Below are 20,155 nucleotides of genomic sequence, written 5' to 3' on the forward strand. Positions count from 1 at the left end.
AACTTGCAGATACACAGTAAGGTCCTGTCATGTCACCTCCCTGGAACTGGAAGCATCCCACCGAGGTAAAAATCAGCCTGCAGGGGGCAGGTTCTGTTAACACTGATTTTTTTGCTCTTCTTGCTTAGACGGGGCACCTGCTTTATACTCCCTTGATCTGCAGGGACAAACTTGTCCCCAGTAGTTAGCCCCTGTCTTTCCTTCTGCCTACTATTCTTTCCATGGGAAAGTTTTAAGATGGACTTGCTGAGATTACTTCAATTAATTAGGAGAGTCAGAAGATAAATTATAAAATACACAGAAAACATTTAAAGGAGGATAGAGGTGGGAGACAAGAGCCTAGAGATGTCACAGTAGCTAAAAATCCATTCAATAAGCTCAATTTTTTTTTTTTTTTTTGTTTTTTAAATGACTGAGTCTTGCTGTTGCCCAGGCAGGAGTACAGTGGTGCAGTCACAGCTCACTGGAGCCTCGAACCCCTGGGCTGAAGCAATCTTCCCGCCTCAGCCTTCCTAGTAGCTGCGACCACAGGCTTGCTATCACTGCACCAGGCCCTTTTATTAATTTTTTTTAAAGTACAGACAAGGTCTCACTATGTTGCCCAGGCTGGTTTCAAACTCCTGGGCTCAAGTAATCCTCTTGCCCTGGCCTCCCAAAGTGTTGGGATTACAGGCATGAGCTACTGCACCCAGCCATATTTGATTATTATTTTTTTTTCTTTTTGATGGAGTCTCGCTCTGTTGCCAGGCTGGAGTGCAGTGGCATGATCTCTGCTCGCTGCAACCTCTGCTTCCCAGGTTCAATCAATTCTCCTGCCTCAGCCTCCCAAGTAGCTGGGATTACAGGCATGCACCACCATGCCTGGATAATTTTTGTGTTTTTAGTAGAAACAGGGTTTCACCATGTTGGCCAGGATGGTCTCGATCTCTTGACCTCATGATCCACTTGCCTCGGCCACACCCGATCAAGTTTGAATATTTCTAATCCTGTTCTGATTTAGTAATTTAATATGCTTTACAAGATGAGGTGGCCGGGCGCGGTGGCTCATGCCTGTAATCCCAGCACTTTGGGAGGCCGAGGTGGGCGGATCACAAGGTCAGGAGATTGAGACCATCCTGGCTAACACAGTGAAACCCTGTCTCTACTAAAAATACAAAAAATTAGCTGGGAGTGGTGGCGGGCGCCTGTAGTCCAAGCTACTAGGGAGGCTGAGGCAGGAGAACAGCGTGAACCCGGGAGTCGGAGCTTGCAGTGAGTCAAGGTCGCGCCACTGCACTTCAGCCTGGGTGACAGAGCGAGACTCCATCTCAAAAAAACAAAAAACAAACAAAAAAATGAGGTGATATACGTGGGTACACATTTTCCCCTGGGACACAGGAAACATGTTATCACGAATACCCTCTTTATGGGAAGGGCCTCTGAAAAGAGGGGTGAGGTAGCAGTCCCTGGACGATTGTCATTGAAAAGAGTGGAGAGGTGGCAGTCACTGGACAACTGTCATGGAAAAGAGTGGAGAGCTGGCAGTCCCTAGACAACTGTCATGGGTTGACCACCTCCCTGGAGAAGCTAATAGGCTTTTTCCTGCATTCCTTCATTTTCTTTCTACCCTGGGGAGTGTTCTGCTACAACAGATTGCTAATAACATTGCAGCAGGCAGCAGCTAGGGCAGGGGATTAGATCCATGTGTCATGGTACCAAGGCTGAGGGTCAGTTTCCTCATAGGTAACTCAACTCTAAGAGGCTGTTGACTCCCGTGGTGATGCTCAGAGCAGAGAGACAGCTCCAAGTTCAAGTCCTGCAACCTTCATGATACATCCCCATGGAAAGTAACTGAACATCTAAGGCTGGGCTCTCCTCTGGAAGCTGGAAATCAGAGTACTTGCCTCTTCAAGGGTTACTGTGGGGTTTCAGTGATGCAACAAGAGAGGCGGTCAGAAGGGTTGGCACAGAGCATGCATGGGAACCCTGAACACCACCTGCTCTAAAGCTACCTGCCAGACCGAGATGTCCTGAGCAGAAGAGTATGTTACAGTACACAAGCGTTCAGGCTTAAGACGCTACTGCTGAGGTGGGCAGATCACCAGAGGCCAGGAGTTCGAGACCAGCCTGGCTAACATGGTGAAACCCCATTTCTACTAAAAATACAAAAAATTAGCCAGGCATGGTGGCACGCACTTGTAACTCCAGCTACTCAGGAAACTGAGGCAGGAGAATCACTTGAACCCGGGAGGCAGAGGTTGTAGTGAGCCAAGATTGTGGCATTGCACTCCAGCTTGGGCAACAAGAGCGAAACTCTCTCTCAAAAAAAAAAAAAAATTTAGTAGGATCTCAATTATGCAGATTCTAAAACAATCAAATTCATAGCAGCAGAGAGTAGAATGGTGGTTGCCAGAGACTGGGGGATAAAATGGGGAAAAAGGAAATGCTGATGAAAAGGTACAAACAAGTTTCAGTTAGATCAGAGAAATGAGTTTTAGGGATCCCCTGCACAGCACGGCGCCTAGAGTTAATAATGATGTGTTTAACCTGCCATGGAATTCAAGAAAAGATGTATTATTAATATATGCTCCAAAATTGCTAAAAGTAGATTTTAAACATTCTCACCATAAAAAATAACTAAGGTGATAGACACGTTAGCTTTTTCCTGCAATATATACACATATCAAAACATCGCATTGTACCCTGCAAATATATACAATTATTGTCAATTAAAAATAAAAGTGGATTTAGGATTGCTTCAATTTGTGAATCTGCAGGTGAGGCTAAAGTGTGTGTGTGTGTGTGTGTGTGTACATATATACACACACAAACATATATATTTTGAGATGAAGTCTTACATTGTCACCCGGGCTGGAGTACAGCGGCACAATCTCAACTCACTGCAACCTCCGCCTCCTGCGTTCAAGCAATTCTCCTTCCTCAGCCTCCCGAGTAGCTGGGATTACAGGCACCTGTCACCATGCCTGGCTAATTTTTTGTGTTTTTAGTAGAGACGGGGTTTCACTGGGTTGGCCAGGCTGGTCTCGAACTCCTGACCTTGTGACCTGCCCGCCTCGGCCTCCCAAAGTGCTGGGATTACAGGCGTGAGCCACCACACCCAGCCTCATATATATTTTTAGAGACAGGGTCTCACTGTCCCCCAGGCTGGAGTGTGATGACTATCATAGCTTGCCATGGCCTTGAACTCCTGGGCTCAAGTGGTCTTCCTGCCGCAGACTCCCAAAGTAGCTGGGACTACAGGTGCACACCACCACACCTGGTTTCTTATATTTTTATAATTTTAGAATGTCTGAAATTCAGGACTGAGATAAGATAAATCTAATCCAATCTTTGGAATTCCTACTGAATTTCATTAAAAGAGGCAAGGTTTTCATTAACCTACCTATCCTCCAGGAAAAGATGTTTTTTGTGTGTGTGCTACCATGGTTGTTTTGATTATTTTGATTATGATAAAACCATTTGTAAGAGTAGATAGTACTTCCTGCTCCCTATCTCGAACACTCAGAGAATAAAAAAAAAAATAGCTTCAATGGATATATAAATAGTATCAACAGAAACACTTTACAAACTAGGACTAGCTATCCTTCAAATTAAATTTTTTTTTTTTTTTGAGATAGAATGTCGCTCTGTCACCCAGGCTGGAGTGCAGTGGCGCAATCTCAGCTCACTGCAACTGCTGCCTTCTGGGCTCTGATCCTCCTGCCTCAGCCTCCCAAGTAGCTGGAATTACAGGTGCCCACCACCCCACCCAGCTAATTTTTTGGTATTTTAACAAAAATTTTTGGTATTTTGGTATTTTTGGTAGAGATGGGGTTTTACCATGTTGGCTAGGCTGGTCTCGAACTCCTGTCCTCAAGTAATCTGCACCACCTTGGCCTCCCAGAGTGCTGGGATTACAGGCATGAGCCACCATGCCCAGCCGCCTTTTAAACTTTTACAGAACTTATACCAATTCTTCTCAAACTATTCCGAGAATTGAAGGGGAAGGAATTCTTCCTCATTCTATGAACCAAGCATTGTCCTGATACCAAAACCAGACAAGGACACACAAAAAAGAAAACTACAGGCCAATATCTCTCATGAACATAGATGCAAAAATCTTCGACAAAATTCTAGCTAACCAAATCTAAGAACACATCAAAAAGATCATTCCCCATGATCAAGTGGGATTCATCTCAGGGTTGCAAGGGTGGTTCATCAGCAGACTGAAGGACAAAAACCACATGATCATCAAGACATGTAGAAAAAGCATTTGATAAAATTCAACATTTACAAGAAAAAAAACAACCCCATCAAAAAGTGGGCAAAGGATATGAACAGACACTTCTCAAAAGAAGATATTTATGCAGCCAACAGACACATGAAAAAATGCTCATCATCACTGGCCATCAGAGAAATGCAAATCAAAACCACAATGAGATACCATCCCACACCAGTTAGAATGGCGATCATTAAAAAGTCAGGAAACAACAGGCGCTGGAGAGGATGTGGAGAAATAGGAACACTTTTAAACTGTTGGTGGGACCGTGAACTAGTTCAACCATTGTGGAAGACAGTGTGGCAATTCCTCAAGGATCTAGAACTAGAAATACCATTTGACCCAGCAATCCCATTATTGGGTATATACCTAAAGGATTATAAATCATGTTGCTATAAAGACACATGCACATGTATGTTTATTGCGGCACTATTCACAATAGCAAAGACTTGGAACCAACCCAAATGTCCATAAATGATAGACTGGATTAAGAAAATGTGGCACATATACACCATGGAATACTATGCAGCCATAAAAAAGGATGAGTTCATGTCCTTTGTAGGGACATGGATGAAGCTGGAAACCATCATTCTGAGCAAACTATCGCCAAGGACAAAAAACCAAACACTGCATGTTCTCACTCATAGGTGGGAATTGAACAATGAGAACACATGGACACAGGAAGGGGAACATCACACACCAGGGCCTGTTGTGGGGTGGGGGAGGGAGCATTAGGAGATATACCTAATGTAAGTGACGAGTTAATGGGTGCAGCACACCAACATGGCACATGTATACATATGTAACAAACCTGCACATTGTGCACATGTACCCTAGAACTTAAAGTATATAAAAAAAAGATGAAGAAAAAAAGATTCAACATCCCTTTATGATAAAACGCAGAAGAAACATAACTCAGAACAATAAAGGCCATATATGACAAACCCACAGCTAGCATTCTACTGAATGTGGAAAAGAAGAAAGCCTTTCCTCTAAGAACTGGCACACAGGGTGCCCACTTCCGTCACTCCTCTTTAATACAGTACTGGAAGTCTTAGCCAGAGCAATAAGGGAAGAAAAAGAAAGCGGATCAAAATTGGAGAAGTCAAATTGTTCTTGTTTGCAGGCAATATAATCTTGCATTTAGAGAAGCCTACAGACTCCACCAAAAGACAGAGAACTGATAAAGGAATTCAGTAAAGTTGTGGAATCAACATACAAAAATGTTGATTTTTGGATAAATTTTTCAGTATGATGCAAGTTTTTGTATAATAAATGAACTCAGTATGATGCAAAAATCAACATAAAAACAGTAGCATTTCTAAACACCAATAATGAACTAGCTGAAAAAGAAAGCAATGTCCTTTATAATAGCTACAAAAAAGTACCTAGAAATAAATTTAACTAAGGAGGTAAGAAATATCTATAGTTAAAAACCACAGAATACTGAAAAAAATTGAAGAGGATAGATAAAAATGGAGAGATCTAATGCTCATGGATTAGAAGAATGTTGTTAAAATGGCCATCCTACCCAAAGCAATCTACAGATTCAATGCAATCCCTATCAAAACACCAACAACATTCTTCACAGAAATAGAAAAACAATCCTAAGATTTGTATAGAACCACAAAAGATCCCAAATAGCCCAAACAATTCTGAGCAAAAAGAACAAAGCTGGAGACGTATCACCTGACTTCACAAAGCTATAGTAACCAAAACAGCATGGCACTGTCATGAAAACAGACATAGACCAACAGAATAGATAATTCAGAAATCCATATATTTATAGCCAACTCTTTTTTAATGTATTGCTTATGACTTGTTAGAATATTTTAAGATTTTCTTTTTTTTTTGAGACAGAGTCTTGTTCTGTCGCCCAGGCTGGAGGTGCAGTGGCGCAATCTTGGCTCACTGCAAGCTCTGCCTCCCAGGTTCACGCCATTCTCCTGCCTCAGCCTCCTGAGTAGCTGGGACTACAGGCACCCGCCACCACACCCAGCTAATTTTTTTGTATTTTTTTTTTTTTTTTAGTAGAGACGGGGTTTCACTGTGTTAGCCAGGATTGTCTCGATCTCCTGACCTCGTGATCCACCCGCCTCGGCCTCCCAAAGTGCTGGGATTACAGGCATGAGCCACCACGCCCAGCCAAGATTTTTTAATACTTTAAGTTCTAGGGTAAATGTGCACAATGTGTAGGTTTGTTACATATGTATACATATGCCATGTTGGTTTGCTGCATCCATTAACTCATCATTTCGATTAGATATTTCTCCTAATGCTATCCCTCCCCATCCCTGCACCCTATGACAGGCCCCAGTGTGTGATGTTCCCTGCCCTGTGTCCAAGTGTTCTTATAGTTCAATTCCCACCCAGGAGTGAGAACACGCGGTGTTTGGTTTTCCGTCCTTGCGATAGTTTACTCAGAATGATGGTTTCCAGCTTCATCCATGTCCCTACAAAGGGCATGAACTCATCCAACTCATTTTCAAAGGCACCAAGAAAGCACACTGTGTTCAGTAAGTGGTACTGAGAAAACTGAATAACCATATGCAGAATGAAACTAGACCCCTGTTTCTCACCATATACAAAAATCAACTCAAGATAGATTAAGTACTTAAACATAAGACTTGAAACAATAAAACTACCAGAAGAAAACATAGGGAAAGCTCTTCTGAATACTAGTCGAGGCAAATATTTTGTGGCTAAGACTTCAAAAGGACAGGCAACAAAAGCGAAAATAGACCAATGGGAATACATCCAACTAAAGAGCTTCCGCACAGTAAAGGAAATAGTCCACGAGTAAACAGACAAACTGGCCAGGCACGGTGGCTCACGCCTGTAACCCCTGCACTTTGGGAGGCCGAGGCGGGTGGATCATGAGGTCAGGAGATCGAGACCATCCTGGCCAACATGGTGAAACCCCATCTCTACTAAAAAGTACAAAAATTAGCTGGGTGTGGCGGCACGTGCCTGAAATCCCAGCTACCGGGGAGGCTGAGGCAGGAGAATAGCTTGAACTAGGGAGTTGGAAGTTGCAGTGAGCTGAGATGGCACCACTGCACTCCAACCTGGTGACAGAACAAGACCCTGTCCCCCCTCCCAAAAAAAACCCTGCAGAATGGGAGAAAGTATTTGTAAAATAATGATCTGGCAAGAGACTAATACCCAGAATATATGAGAAAACTGTATAGCAAAACTCCAAGTAATCCATTAAAAAGTGGGTAAAAACCTGAACAGACATTTCTCAAAAAACATCCAAATGACCAACAGATATGAAAAAAGATTCAGCATTACTCATCATCACACTCTCACTGTGGTTTTGATTTGCATTTCCCTTTAGTTAGAATGCCTATTATCAAAAAATACAAAAAAATAAATGCTGGCAAGGATGCAGAGAAAGAAACAGCTTTCCACTGTTGATGGAAATGTAAATTAGCACAGCCATTATGGAAAACAGCATAGAGGTTTCTCAAAAAACTGAAAATAGAATTATTAATACCCTATGATCCAGCGATCTGGTGATTTACCCAAAGTATATCAAAAGCATGTGTGCACTCCCACGTTTACCACCCCACTATTCACAACAGCTAAGATATGTAATCAACCTAACTGTCCATCAACTGACAAACGGATAAATAAAATGTGGTACACACACAAGGGAACACGATTCAGCCTTCAAAAAATCCTGCCATTTGTGACAACACGGATGAGCCTGTAGTTCATTGTGTGAAGCAAAATAAACCAGGCACAGAAAATGAAACACTGCATGTATTTTACTCATATGTGGGAGTTAAACGGAGCAAATGGGACCATGGAAGTAGGGGATATAATTGTATTAGAGGCTGGCAAGGGGAGATGGGGAGGATGGGGAGGATGGTTCATGGGTGCTAAGATTACAGGTAGACAGGAGAAACGGGTGCAGGTGTTCTGCAGCACTGCAGGTGAATATGGTGAACTATAACTTATTGTCTATTCTCAAAAAGCTAGAAGGGAGGACTGAGTGTTCACAACAAATGTTTGGGGCGATGAATATGCTAAGTACCATGATTTGATCATGTCACATTGTATACAGGTATCAAAATACCACTTTCGGGCCGGGCACAGTAGCTCACGCCTGTAATCCCAGCACTTTGGGAGGCCAAGGTGAGTGGATCATCCGAGGTGGGGAGTTCGAGACCAGCCCGACCAACATGGTGAAACTATCAGAAGTCTCTACTAAAAATACAAAGTTAGCTGGGCATGGTGGCACACGCCTGTCATCCCAGCTACTTGGGAGGCTGAAGCAGGAGAATCGCTTGAACCTGGGAGGCAGAGGTTGCCGTGAGCCAAGATCATGCTATTGCACTCCAGCCTGGGCAACAAGAGTGAAAATTCATCTCAAAAAAAAAAAAAAAATCTCGGTAAATATGTACAGTTATGTGTCAACTAAAACAAAGGAAAAACTGCAGCAAATATATCTATTTCTAACAAACATCAGCGGTCAGCAAATCTCCCAAAAGGAGCCAGGCGTTTTCGGCTTTGGGGCCATCTGCTCTCTGTCACCACTACTTAGCTGCTCCTGTGCTGTGAAAGTAGTTGTAGACAATTTGTCAACAAAGGAGAAAAGCTGTGTTCCAACAAACATGTACAAAAATGGGCAGTGGGCTGGACTTGACACACAAGCTCTACAGAGAATCCCATAAGAATGTTAGGTGTCATTATTAAAAAGTCAAAAAACAGATGCTGCTGAGGTTGTGGGAAAAAATGGAATGCTTATACACTGCTGGTGGGAGTGTAGATCAGTTCAGCTATTGTGGAAAGCAGTGTGGAGATTCCTCAAAGAGCTAAAAGCAGAAGTAGCAATGGACCCAGCCATCCCATCACTGGGTATATATACTAAGGAATATAAAGCATTCTCCCATGAAGACACATGCACGCAAATGTTCACTGTGGCACTGTTTGCAATAGCAAAGACATGGAGTCAACCTAAATGACCATCGAGCTCAGATTGGATAAAGAAAATGTGGTACACATACACCATGGAATACTATGCAGCCATAAAAAAGAATGAGATCATGTCTTTTGCGGGAACATGGATGGAACTGGAGGCCATCATCCTAAGCAAACTAAGACAGGAACAGAAAACCAAATACCACATGTTCTCACTTATAAGTGGGAGCTAAATAAGAACACATGGACGCAAAGAGGGGAACAACAGATACTGGGGTCTACTTGAGGGTGGAGGGTGGGAGGAGGGTGAGAAGCAGAAAAAAATAACGACTGGGTACTGGGCTTAATACCTGGGTGAGGAAATAGTCTGTATAACAAACCCCCATGACACAAGTTTACCTACGTAACAAACCTTCACATGTACCCCCAAAACTAAAAGGTAAAAAAAAGAACGTTAGCTGTCAGCACTTCCGTTCAGTTTTGTACTCTACTATTCTTTATATTTGATATTCCACTATTATTTATATTTACCTAATTTATATTTGGTAGGAAAGCAATCAGACAAAGAGGTATAAAAGTGGAAAAAAGGTGAAAATTAACATTTGTATGTAGGTATGTATGCCTAATAAATTACTCGAACAATTTTAAATTATATGCAGTTATTAAATTGGGCTGGTAACAAATGTAACTATAAGATCCCACACAAAATCTAATAACCAGTTAAACGTGAGATCAAATGAACAGCAACTATAGAGGTAAAAAATGCGCATAATTTAGAAAAGCAGCATATCTGTTTTGAGAGCTTTAAAATGCTGCTGCTAGATAAAAGCCTTGATGTGGTGAGGCAGAGGCAGATTCCCAACACATCAGTGATCCTTCATCAGTAGAATATCATCCAAGAAGTCCTGCTGATATTTTTATCAGGACAAGAAACTCAGTGTTTCTATGAAAAGCCAAAACTAGACAAGAGAATTCTAAGAAGAATGATATTCACTCTGTTGATTTCTAGGCTGCACTTTAACGTCTATGATAGAAGGTCACCATTTCCAGGGTGCACACAGATGTGTTAAAGTTTGAAATATTTATGTTCATGAATTCCTACTTTACATTTAGCCCCCAAATAATGAGCAAATAGAAGGTCTCAATTGAATGGTATAAGAGACAAGACGACAGATTAATTCAATACAGTACCCTCCTCACTCCAGAAAAACAAACAAATCTTTAAAGTCCCCCTGAAAAAACTGCTGCAAATAAATTTGAGACTATGACAAAGAATGCATTACGTCAACAGCTCCTCCAACCCGTGATAATGATCAACAGCTCCGTGGATTTTTTTTTCTGAGATGGAGTTTTGCTTTCGTTGCCCAGGCTAGAGTACAGTGATATGATCTCAGCTCACTGCAACCTCCGTCTCCTGGGTTCAAGTGATTCTCCTGCCTCAACCTCCCCAGTAGCTGGGATTACAGACACCCTCAACCATGCCTGGCTAATTTTTGTATTTTTAGTAGACAAGGGATTTCGCTATGTTAGTCAGGCTGGTCTCGAACCCCTGACCTCAGATGATCCACCTGCCTCGGCCTCCCAAAGTGCTGGGATTATAGGCATGAGCCACTGTGCCCAGCCTATTAGAAGGATTTTGAAGAGTTAAAAAAACCACATATGACTTTTGTAATCCCAGCACTTTGGGATCCTGAGGCAGGTGGATCACCTGAGGTCAGGAGTTTGAGACTAGCCCGGTCAACATGGTGAAACCCCGTCTCTACTAAAAATGCAAAAATTAGCTGGGCATGGTGGCGTGTGCCTGTAGTCCCAGCTACTCGGGAGGCTGAGACAGGAGAATCGCTTGAACCCAGGAGGCAGAGGTTGCAGTGAGCTGAGATCACACCATTCATTGCACTCCAGGCTGGGCATAGCGTAAGACACTGTCTCCAAAAAATAAAAAAAGAAACTGCATGACTTTTAAATGTACTTTAAAAAAACAATGTTATTACTGATAAGATAAATAGCCAAAATGATGTACCACGTTTGACATGTGAGGCTGACAATGTCCATGATGCGTGACTGGACCCTGCTTTGTGATGGGTGAAGGCAAAGGTGCTCCTACATTTGTGGAAGTGTAAATGGGTGCCATCTTTTTGGACGGTACTTTAGTAATCTTTATCCATTTTAAATACAATTAGACCCAGCCTTGTGTAAAACAGCAAGACTGAAGACCATTTAGGAGTCGATTAATAACAGATGGCTTAACTTAAGCATCAAAGTACCCTGCACCCTTAAAAATGCACCAGAATCAGCACAGAAAGCTGCCCAGCTGTAAGGCTCTTAACACCACACACGTGCACAGAACGTCTTCGGGTGAAGAGCAGAAAATAGGGAGGAGACACTATGGGGGCAGGGAAGGACACACTTCCCGCCACACCTTCTCGTATTGCTGCTCTTTCAAATCAATACTGAAAAAGGCCGGGCGCAGTGGCTCACGCCTGTCATCCCAGAACTTTGGGAGGCTGAGATGGGTGGATCACCTGAGGTCAGGAGTTCGAGACCAGCCCGGCCAACATGGGGAAACCCCGTCTCTACTAAAAATATGAAAATTAGCTGGGCATGGTGGTGGGTGCCTGTAATCCCAGCTACTCGGGAGGCTGAGGCAAGAGAATTGCTTGAACCGGGGAGGCGGAGGTTGCATTGAGCAGAGATCATGCCATTGCACTCCAGCCTGGGCAAAAGAGGCAGACTTTGTCACACACACACACACGCACACACACACACCACCAAATACTAAAAAGTCCTCCCATTAAAAAATCATTTTAGTAGAAGCTAAGTAGACATAAATGAATTTCACCAAAATTGAGGTATTCTTAACATTGCCCATCCATGGAAGACCAAAAAACTAGGTACACGTGAGCACTGATAGAACATTGAAATTTATGTGCTGTATTGCTCAAAATAGAACCATAGCAAGAAAATAAGCTTTTCTACACATTCCTATATTTAGGGACAGTATTGACTATTGGTAAATGGAAAAATACTTATTTCTGAGCACATGTTTAAAAGCTTACATCCCAACCACAGAACAATTAAGATTTTTCTAGGTTTTTCTCCCCCTTTCTAAGTTAACACAAACCACCTGGACACATGGAAATTGAACGCAAAACACAGAAGACAAAGACTCTCAACTTAGGCAATGAAATTAGGAAGGAAGGTTATTTAAGAGAGAATGAATTTCGGATTGTCATATGTAAACACTTCTATATACACGTAATTTGAATTAAACATTTCCCGTACCGCTCTACACAATCCTTTAAAGGGGCTGGAGGACCAAGACGTGAACCAGGGCTGTAAAAACCAACAAAAGCCTCAGGGGTGGGTAAGGAAATGAGTATAGTCTAGGGCCGGTGATTTTATTTTTAGGATGAGGTGATTGAGCAGGTTCATACGTTCAGAGCTGAGAATAAATAAAGGTAGAAGAAGCAAGAAGATGATGAAGACTTTGTCTATATCCTGTCTTAGGTGACTCAAAGCATTTCATTTAAACTTTATATAGCATATATATATATATATATACACACATATATATTTGTGTAAATGTACTTTTTTTTCTTGAGACAGAGTCTTGCTCTGTAGCCCAGGCTGGAGTGCAACGGCGTGATCTCAGCTCACTGCAACCTCTGCCTCCTAGATTTAAGTGATTCTCCTGCCTCAGCCTCCCGAGCAGCTGGGATTACAGGGGCCCACCACCACGCCTAATTTTTTGTATTTTTTTAGTAGAGGCGGGGTTTCACCATGTTGGCCAGGCTGGTCTGGAACTCCTGACCTCAGGTAATCTGCCCACCTCGACCTCCTATAGTGCTGAGTTACAGGCGTGAGCCACCGCGCCCGGCCTTACATAGCATATTAATATATAAAGGGCATCACCGTCCTCACTCCAGGGTCTGAAGCTGAGGTTCTGTGGTGTTGACTGGGTTGCTCTGTTTCAGGGGGAAAGTGCATTAACGCATATGGGATGATAACGCCCAGTCGTCACAGAGTGGGAACTGATCAATACAAGCCCCAGAGACAGATGACTGGATGGCTTAAGGATTCATTTGGGATAGGCACAGTCACTTTTTCCCGTGAAGTCGGGTGGGTGAGGAGTTGGGGAGAAGCTAGTTACTTGAATCCAGGCAGGATTACAGCTGGAGGGAGGTAAAGGAAGGCTGCTGGTTGAGGTTATTTTCTGAGGATGAGTGACTTCCCTAAGCTTGCATTTTGTCTCTATGCTTTTCCTACAGACCGTACCCCTCCCACCTCACCTTTCTACGCAGGTGTCCTGAATGATTAGCAAGAAGCAGTTAAGATTATAGGGCTTGAGGTCTCAGACCCAGCTTTGAATGATTTGCCGCTTTCTACCCCAGGCAAGCCATTTAACTTACCTGGGGCTCAGCTTCCTCCCTTGGTAAACAGGACAAACAACACCGTCAGAATTATATGACATTTCAATAACTAAGTTACGGTTAACTATAGTATTTGCACAATTAGCACCATAACACCCCTCTGGACTCCTACCAAATGCAGACCAGACATTAGCTAATCCTGACGTTCAAGTCGCAGTACCCCCTACTCTGTACTCTTACTTAATTTTTACTTGAGACGAAGTCTCACTCCGTCACCCAGGCTGGAGTGCAGTGGCGTGACCTTGGCTCACTGCAACCTCTGCCTCCTGGGTTTCAAGTGATTCTCCTGTCTCAGCCTCCCTAGAAGGTGGGATTATAGGCACATGCCACCACACCCGGCTCATTTTTGTACTTTTATTAGAGATGAGGAGTTCACCATGTTGGCCAGGCTGGGCTTGAACTCCTGACCTCAGATGATCCACCTGCCTCGGCCTCCCAAAGTGCTGGGATTATAGGCGTGAGCCACTGCACCCTGCCCTCTGTACAGTATTTTAGACCGAATGTCTGAAAAGGACGAGAGACGTACCTAAATATCCCGAGTAAATGTGAGGTTTTAGAGGAAAATCTTTTCAGCAAAATGGGGTAACTGGACTTTGTTCTTTCGAGGAATCCTTTGGTCCTGGGCTTTGAGCAGCCAGAAGGGACAGGTTGGGGGCACCCAGTAAGCTCAATACGCAGGTTCTAATCAGCAGTGGAGAACAAAAGCGGGAAGGGCAGAGAGCAAGACAGGAGGATACTCACCAACTTCACACCTCACCGCCAACAGCAGGCCCAGCTCTGGGCCAGCTGGCAATTACGGAAAAAAGAAGGCCACGCCCAGCTCCACGCCCACGTGACGGTAGTTCCTGGGGAGCCCTGAGCCAGTGATGTTGCTGCTGCTCATTGGCTGCAACCGGCTCTGAACCACCAGCCCCAGGGAACAGGCACTTTTCTGCACCTGTGTGCACCACTTACAGGTGCTGCTGCTGGCAAAAGGCTGCCTTTACCCCCACACACCTGTGCTGAGGGCACCCAGATGCTGACAGCCTTCAGCTGGCTGTCCCGGAGCAATTAGTGTATGTGTGTGTGTGTGTGTATGTGTGTGTGAGAGAGAGTGTGTGTATGTGAGAGAGAGTGTGTGTGTGTGAGAGAGAGAGAGACAGAGAGACTGCATGTGTGTGAGAAAGACAGTGTGTGTGTGAGAGAATGTGTGTGAGACAGTGTATGCGTGTGTGAGTGTGTGAGAGACACTGTGTGTGTGAGAGACAGTGTGTGCGTGTGAGGGAGTGTGTATGAGAGAGTGTGTGTGAGAGAGAGTGTGTGTGTGTGTGTGTTGGGTGCCCTTATTTTACATAATCCGGAAGTTGCCCTTGGCATTTTTTTATTTTTGTGTATTGACAAATTATCATTGTATATTTTCCTGGGGTGCAGTGTGATCTATGTATACAATGTCAAATGATTAAATCAAGCTAACAAACACATCCGTTGCCTTGAATACTTATTTTTTTGTGGTGAGAACACTGGAAATGTACTCTCTTAGCAATCTCGGAACAGAAGTGTATACTTTTGGTAAAGACCCATGTATTTATTTTTAGTTTTTTTGATGTGGAGTCTTGCTCTGTGACCCAGGCTGGAGTACTCAGTGCGAACTCCGCCTCCTGGGTTCAAAGGATTCTCCTGCCTCAGCCTCCTGAGAAGCTGGGACTACAGGTGTGTACCACCACGCCCGGCTAATTTTCGAATTTTTAGTAGAGATGGGGTTTCACTATGTTGGCCAAACTGATCTCGAACTCCTGACCTCAGGTGATCCACCCGCCTCGGCCTCCCAAAGTGCTGGGATTACAGGCATGAGCCACTGTGCCTGGCCAACTGTGTTTGAAAATTCCATTTGAAGAATTTATGGTGAATACATTTTAAAATTTATGGTCTCTCCTTAGGTCATGAAGGTCTTCTGATTAGTTAACTTTTAGAAAGTGTAGTGTCTTTCCTTTCATATTTAGATTTATACTATACTTGGAATTAATTTTGTATATGGTTTGAGGTAGGAATTCAGATTTTTTTCTTCTATGTATGACCAATCAATTGAGCACCATTTGTTAAAATACCACCCTTTCCCTAATCTTTTGTAATGTCAGCTTGTCAGAAGTCACGTGATCATATTTGTGCCCTTCTGTTTTGGACTCTATTCTGTTTCCCTAGTATATTTCTCCAATCTTTAATTAAATGCATGGAAAATACGATACTGTGCTAACTATCCTGAACTCTTTGCATTTCTTCTTTTTCCTTTTTTTTTTTTTTTTTTTTTTTTTTTTTGAGATGGAGTCTCACACTGTCGCCTGGGCTGGAGTGCAATGGCATGATCTCAGCTCACTGCAACCTCCGCCTCCCCAGTTCACGCGATTCTCCTGCCTCAACCTCCCTAGTAGGTGGGATTACAGGCGCCTGCCACCACGCCTGGCTAATTTTTTGTATCTTTAGTAGAGACAGGGTTTCACCATGTTGGTCAGGCTGGTCTTGAACTCCTGACCTTGTGATCCGCCCACCTGGGCCTACCAAAGTGTTGGGATTACAGGTGTGAGCCACCACACTTGGCCACATTTCTTCATATACTTTAGAATTTGCTTGTAAATTTCCACTAGAGTACTTTGGGAATTTTATGGTAATTGCAATAACTTTATGAATACAGCCGAGGAAAATTGTCATCTTTGAAAGACAGTGTTCCTATTCATGAAGTTTGTATATTTTTTCATTTATTAGGTATTCTTTAAATTTTTCTTTTGAGACAGGGTCTCACTCTGTTGCCCAGGCTGGAGTGCAATGGTGCAAGCATGGCTTACTGCAGCCTCGAACTCCTAGGCTCAAGTGATCTTCCCCACTTGGCCTTCCAAAGGGGAGGGATTACAGGCATGAGCCACTGGACCTGGCCATGGCACAACTTTTTTTTTTTTTTTTTTTTTTTTGAGACAGAGTTTTGCTCTTGTTGCTCAGGCTGGAGTGCAATGGCGTGATCTCGGCTCAACGCAACCTCCACCTCCTGGGTTTAAGGGATTCTCCTGCCTCAGCCTCAAAAGTAGCTGGGACCACAGGCATGCACCACCATGCCCGGCTAATTTTGTATTTTTAGTAGAGACGGGGTTTCTCCATGCTGGCCAGGCTGGTCTCAAATTCCTGACCTCAGGCGATCCGCCCGCTTCAGCCTCCCAAAGTGCTGGGATTACAGGCATGAGCCACTGCACCTGGCCGCAACTGTTATTGTTTATTCCTATTTGAGATTATTGACACCAGCATAAAATAAATTTTTTTATGCTTTTAAAAACTGCTTAATAGTACATAGTAATACATTTTATTTTCATATATCGAGTTGTTGTGTGTGGGATCTTATTAAATTCACTTTTTAATTATTATTTTTTAATCCCCAAGGTTTACCAGGATTATCAGTTCTTGTTCTATGTATGTAATCATATTGTTTGTGGAAAATGACAGTTTTATTTCCATCTTTATAATGTTGTGTTTATTATTCCTCTTGTTGCCCTGTTACACTGACTAGGACCTCCAGTGCAAAGTTAAATAAAAGTTGTAATAGTGGTTGGGTTTTTTTGCTCTCATTTTTATCTTAGGGAAAGTATTTTCACTATTCTCCAATGAACATGTTAGCAGTAATTTTTTAAAGCCCTTCCTCAAATTAAATAAGTCACCATCAGTTCCAAGTTTGCCAAGTGTTTTTAAAAATCATAAATTGATGTTGAATTTTATCAACTTTTTTTTTTTTTTTTTACGTCTACTGGGTCGGTCTTCCTGAATCTGAAATAGTTCCTGCCGACTTTGTGTTCTTGTTCTGTCATGTCACTGAGGCCCTGCCGTGTTTATCTCAGCACGTTCCATCCGCAGGCACATGATATTCATTTGTCTTCTTATTAGTGATGTTAACTTTGAGCACTTGGCTAAGGCACCATCTGCCCTGTTTTCCCACTACTCTTACTTTGTAATTCACATGTAGTTTCTGGGGAGAACCTTAAAGACTCGTGAGTACATCAAGTCTCCATCTACTGGTTTCAGCACCTTCTGATGGTTTCTCTAACACCACATTTCTTCATTCATTTATTTGCTTTTTTTGTTTGTTTGTTTTGAGACGGAGTCTCATTCTGTCACCCAGGCTGTAGTGCAGTGGCACAATCTCAGCTCACTGCAACCTCCACCTCCTGGGTTCAAGTGATTCTCCTGCCTCAGCCTCCTGAGTACCTGTGACTACAGGCATGCACCACTACACCCAGCTAATTTTTGTATTTTTTAGTAGAGACGGGGTTTCACCATGTTGGCCAGGCTGGTCTCGAACTCCCGACCTCAGGTGATCCACCTGCCTCAGCCTCCCAAAGTGCTGGGATTACAGGCGTGAGCCACCGCACCTGGCCTACTTTCAAAATATTCTTTTTCTTTTGCAACTGCCCTATGCTGTATCTCCTTTGCTGTGTGTCTTTTGCTTAAATTCTTTTAAACAAAGACAAGAACTGAGGTCTCACGACTGTCATCCACATTTCTATCATTATTTGGTTTGATGATTAAATTATTCCAGATTTGGCCAGTGGGAACTCATTCAATCAGGCTCCTTGTTCCTATTGCTATGTCCCCATTATTATTATTTTTTCAGAGACAGGGTCTCACTCTGTTGCCCAGGCTGGAGTGCAGTGATGCACCATGGCTCACTGCAGCCTCGAACTTCTGGGCTCAAGTGATCTTCCCACTTCAGCCTCCCAAATAGCTGGGACCACAGGCATGCGCCATCATGCCAGGTGATTTGTAAAACATTTTTAATGTAGACGGGGACTCCCTATGTTGCCCAGGCTGGTCGCTAACTCTTGGGCTCAAGCAACCCTCCACCTTAACCTCCCACAGTGCTGAGATTACAGGTGCGAGCCACTGGCCTGGCCCCCATTGTCTCTGAGCATTGTCTTACTTCTGGCACAAGAGGTTCCAGGCCCATTCTGTACATTCCCAGCACCAACGATGGAGTCAGCTCTTTCTCTGAAGATTCTTGGTTCCTTTAATGAGGAACGGTGCTTAGAAAACGATACCTGAGCACCAGTGTGCTGTTTCTATGATACCATTGTTTCTACACTTAAGTTTCTTTTTCATGGCTGAATAGTACTCCATTGTGTATAAGTACCATATTTTCTTTACCCAGTCATCTGTTGATGGACACTTAGGTGCTTCCAGATCTTGGCTATTGTGAATAGTGCTGCAATAAACATGGAAGTGCAGATATCTCTCTGATTTACTGATTTCTTTGGGGTATATACCTAGCAGTGGGATTGCTAGGGTGGAGGTTGAAGATCCCAACTGCTCTGGCTTTTGAAATAAAATGTCTTCAGAATTAAGAAACCAACCTGGGTCGGGCTTAGTGGCTCACGCCTGTAATCCCAGCACTTTGGGAGGCCAAGGCAGGCGAATCATGAGGTCAAGAGATCAAGACCATCTTGGCCAACATGGTGAAACCCCGTCTCTGCTAAAAATACAAAAAAATTAGCTGGGTGGTCGTGCACACCTGTAGTCCCAGCTACTCGGGAGGCTGAGGCAGAAGAATCACTTGAACCCAGGAGGTAGAGGTTGCAGTGAGCCGAGATCGTGCCACTGCACTCCAGCCTGGTGACAGAGTGAGACTCCATCTCAAAAAAAAAAAAAAAAAGAAAAGAAACCAACCTGGATGATACCTGATCATTACGTTGTAAAAAGACGGCTGTTTCAGAAGGAAAAAAAAAACTATTGTGATTGCTTTCTAGATCTTTGAGTTTTAAATGCTGCCATAACTAATTTAAGAATGTAGTAGTTAGTTAGGACCTTAAAAAGTTGAGAGTTACACTTCATTTTTAGAGCCCTTAAACATGAGGTGATTTCTTTTTTCCAGTACTTGCTACATTTATTATCTTCCTTAGAAGTTCCTTGTGCACACTTTCCCCAGACACGTTAAGAAAAGGTTTCTTCCTTAACAGCTGATGGACCAGTCTATTGGTAAATAAATCACACTCTAAAAAATTTCAAATTGCATTCATGCATATTTTTAATTAAATTTTTCTAATACCCTTGAAGATATGAAGACATATCTCCAATAGATGTTTACATGACATATTCAAAGACATTCTGGTAGCCAGGAGTAGATGTGGGTTGGAACTCACCTTACCTTGGTGCCCCCAATGCAGTGACTAATCTATGTGTTAACACACGACACTCCATAATGTTGATGGAGCTATTTGGAGGTCATGCTCTACACCAGTTCCCAGAACGAATGGAGCCATTCCAGAGTCAGGACGGCCCACAAAATAGGCAACTGTGTCCCAATTTCTCATTGGGAAAAAGAAATACACAGAGGGCCACCAGATCAGTCACCAGAGGGTCCAGATCGATTCATCTCTATTGCTTCATCACAGCACTAAGAATTCCAGTCCTGTATTATCTTCAGGAAGTCTCCTTCCACTGCAGGGCCCTCCAGTCTTGCCAGCATATCCACTTCATTACTGTCTTTCTTCTCCCTTGGAAGGATAAAAACAAGGTTTTGTTTTCTTACATT

The 20,155-nt window shown here is 43.1% G+C and overlaps 2 protein-coding genes across 3 annotated transcripts in view; both read right to left on the bottom strand.

Annotated features, from left to right (window-relative positions):
* Window positions 1-14,378, bottom strand: part of NLRP5 (NLR family pyrin domain containing 5) — a 63,920-nt gene extending 49,542 nt beyond the window's left edge. Inside the window, exon 1 of the mRNA XM_063615258.1 lies at window positions 14,359-14,378. The gene's annotated coding sequence lies outside the window, so the exon portion shown is untranslated. The remainder of the gene's footprint in view (window positions 1-14,358) is intronic.
* Window positions 12,570-20,155, bottom strand: part of NLRP8 (NLR family pyrin domain containing 8) — a 39,028-nt gene continuing 31,442 nt past the window's right edge. For both annotated transcript variants that reach the window (XM_055236779.1, XM_055236778.1), the window contains exon 10: window positions 12,570-13,359. In XM_055236779.1, the coding sequence (XP_055092754.1) occupies window positions 13,266-13,359 (94 nt within the window). In that variant the 3' untranslated portion in view covers window positions 12,570-13,265. The remainder of the gene's footprint in view (window positions 13,360-20,155) is intronic.

Source organism: Symphalangus syndactylus, chromosome 13 (assembly GCF_028878055.3).
Source record: "Symphalangus syndactylus isolate Jambi chromosome 13, NHGRI_mSymSyn1-v2.1_pri, whole genome shotgun sequence".
Classification (NCBI taxonomy): Eukaryota; Metazoa; Chordata; class Mammalia; order Primates; family Hylobatidae; genus Symphalangus; species Symphalangus syndactylus.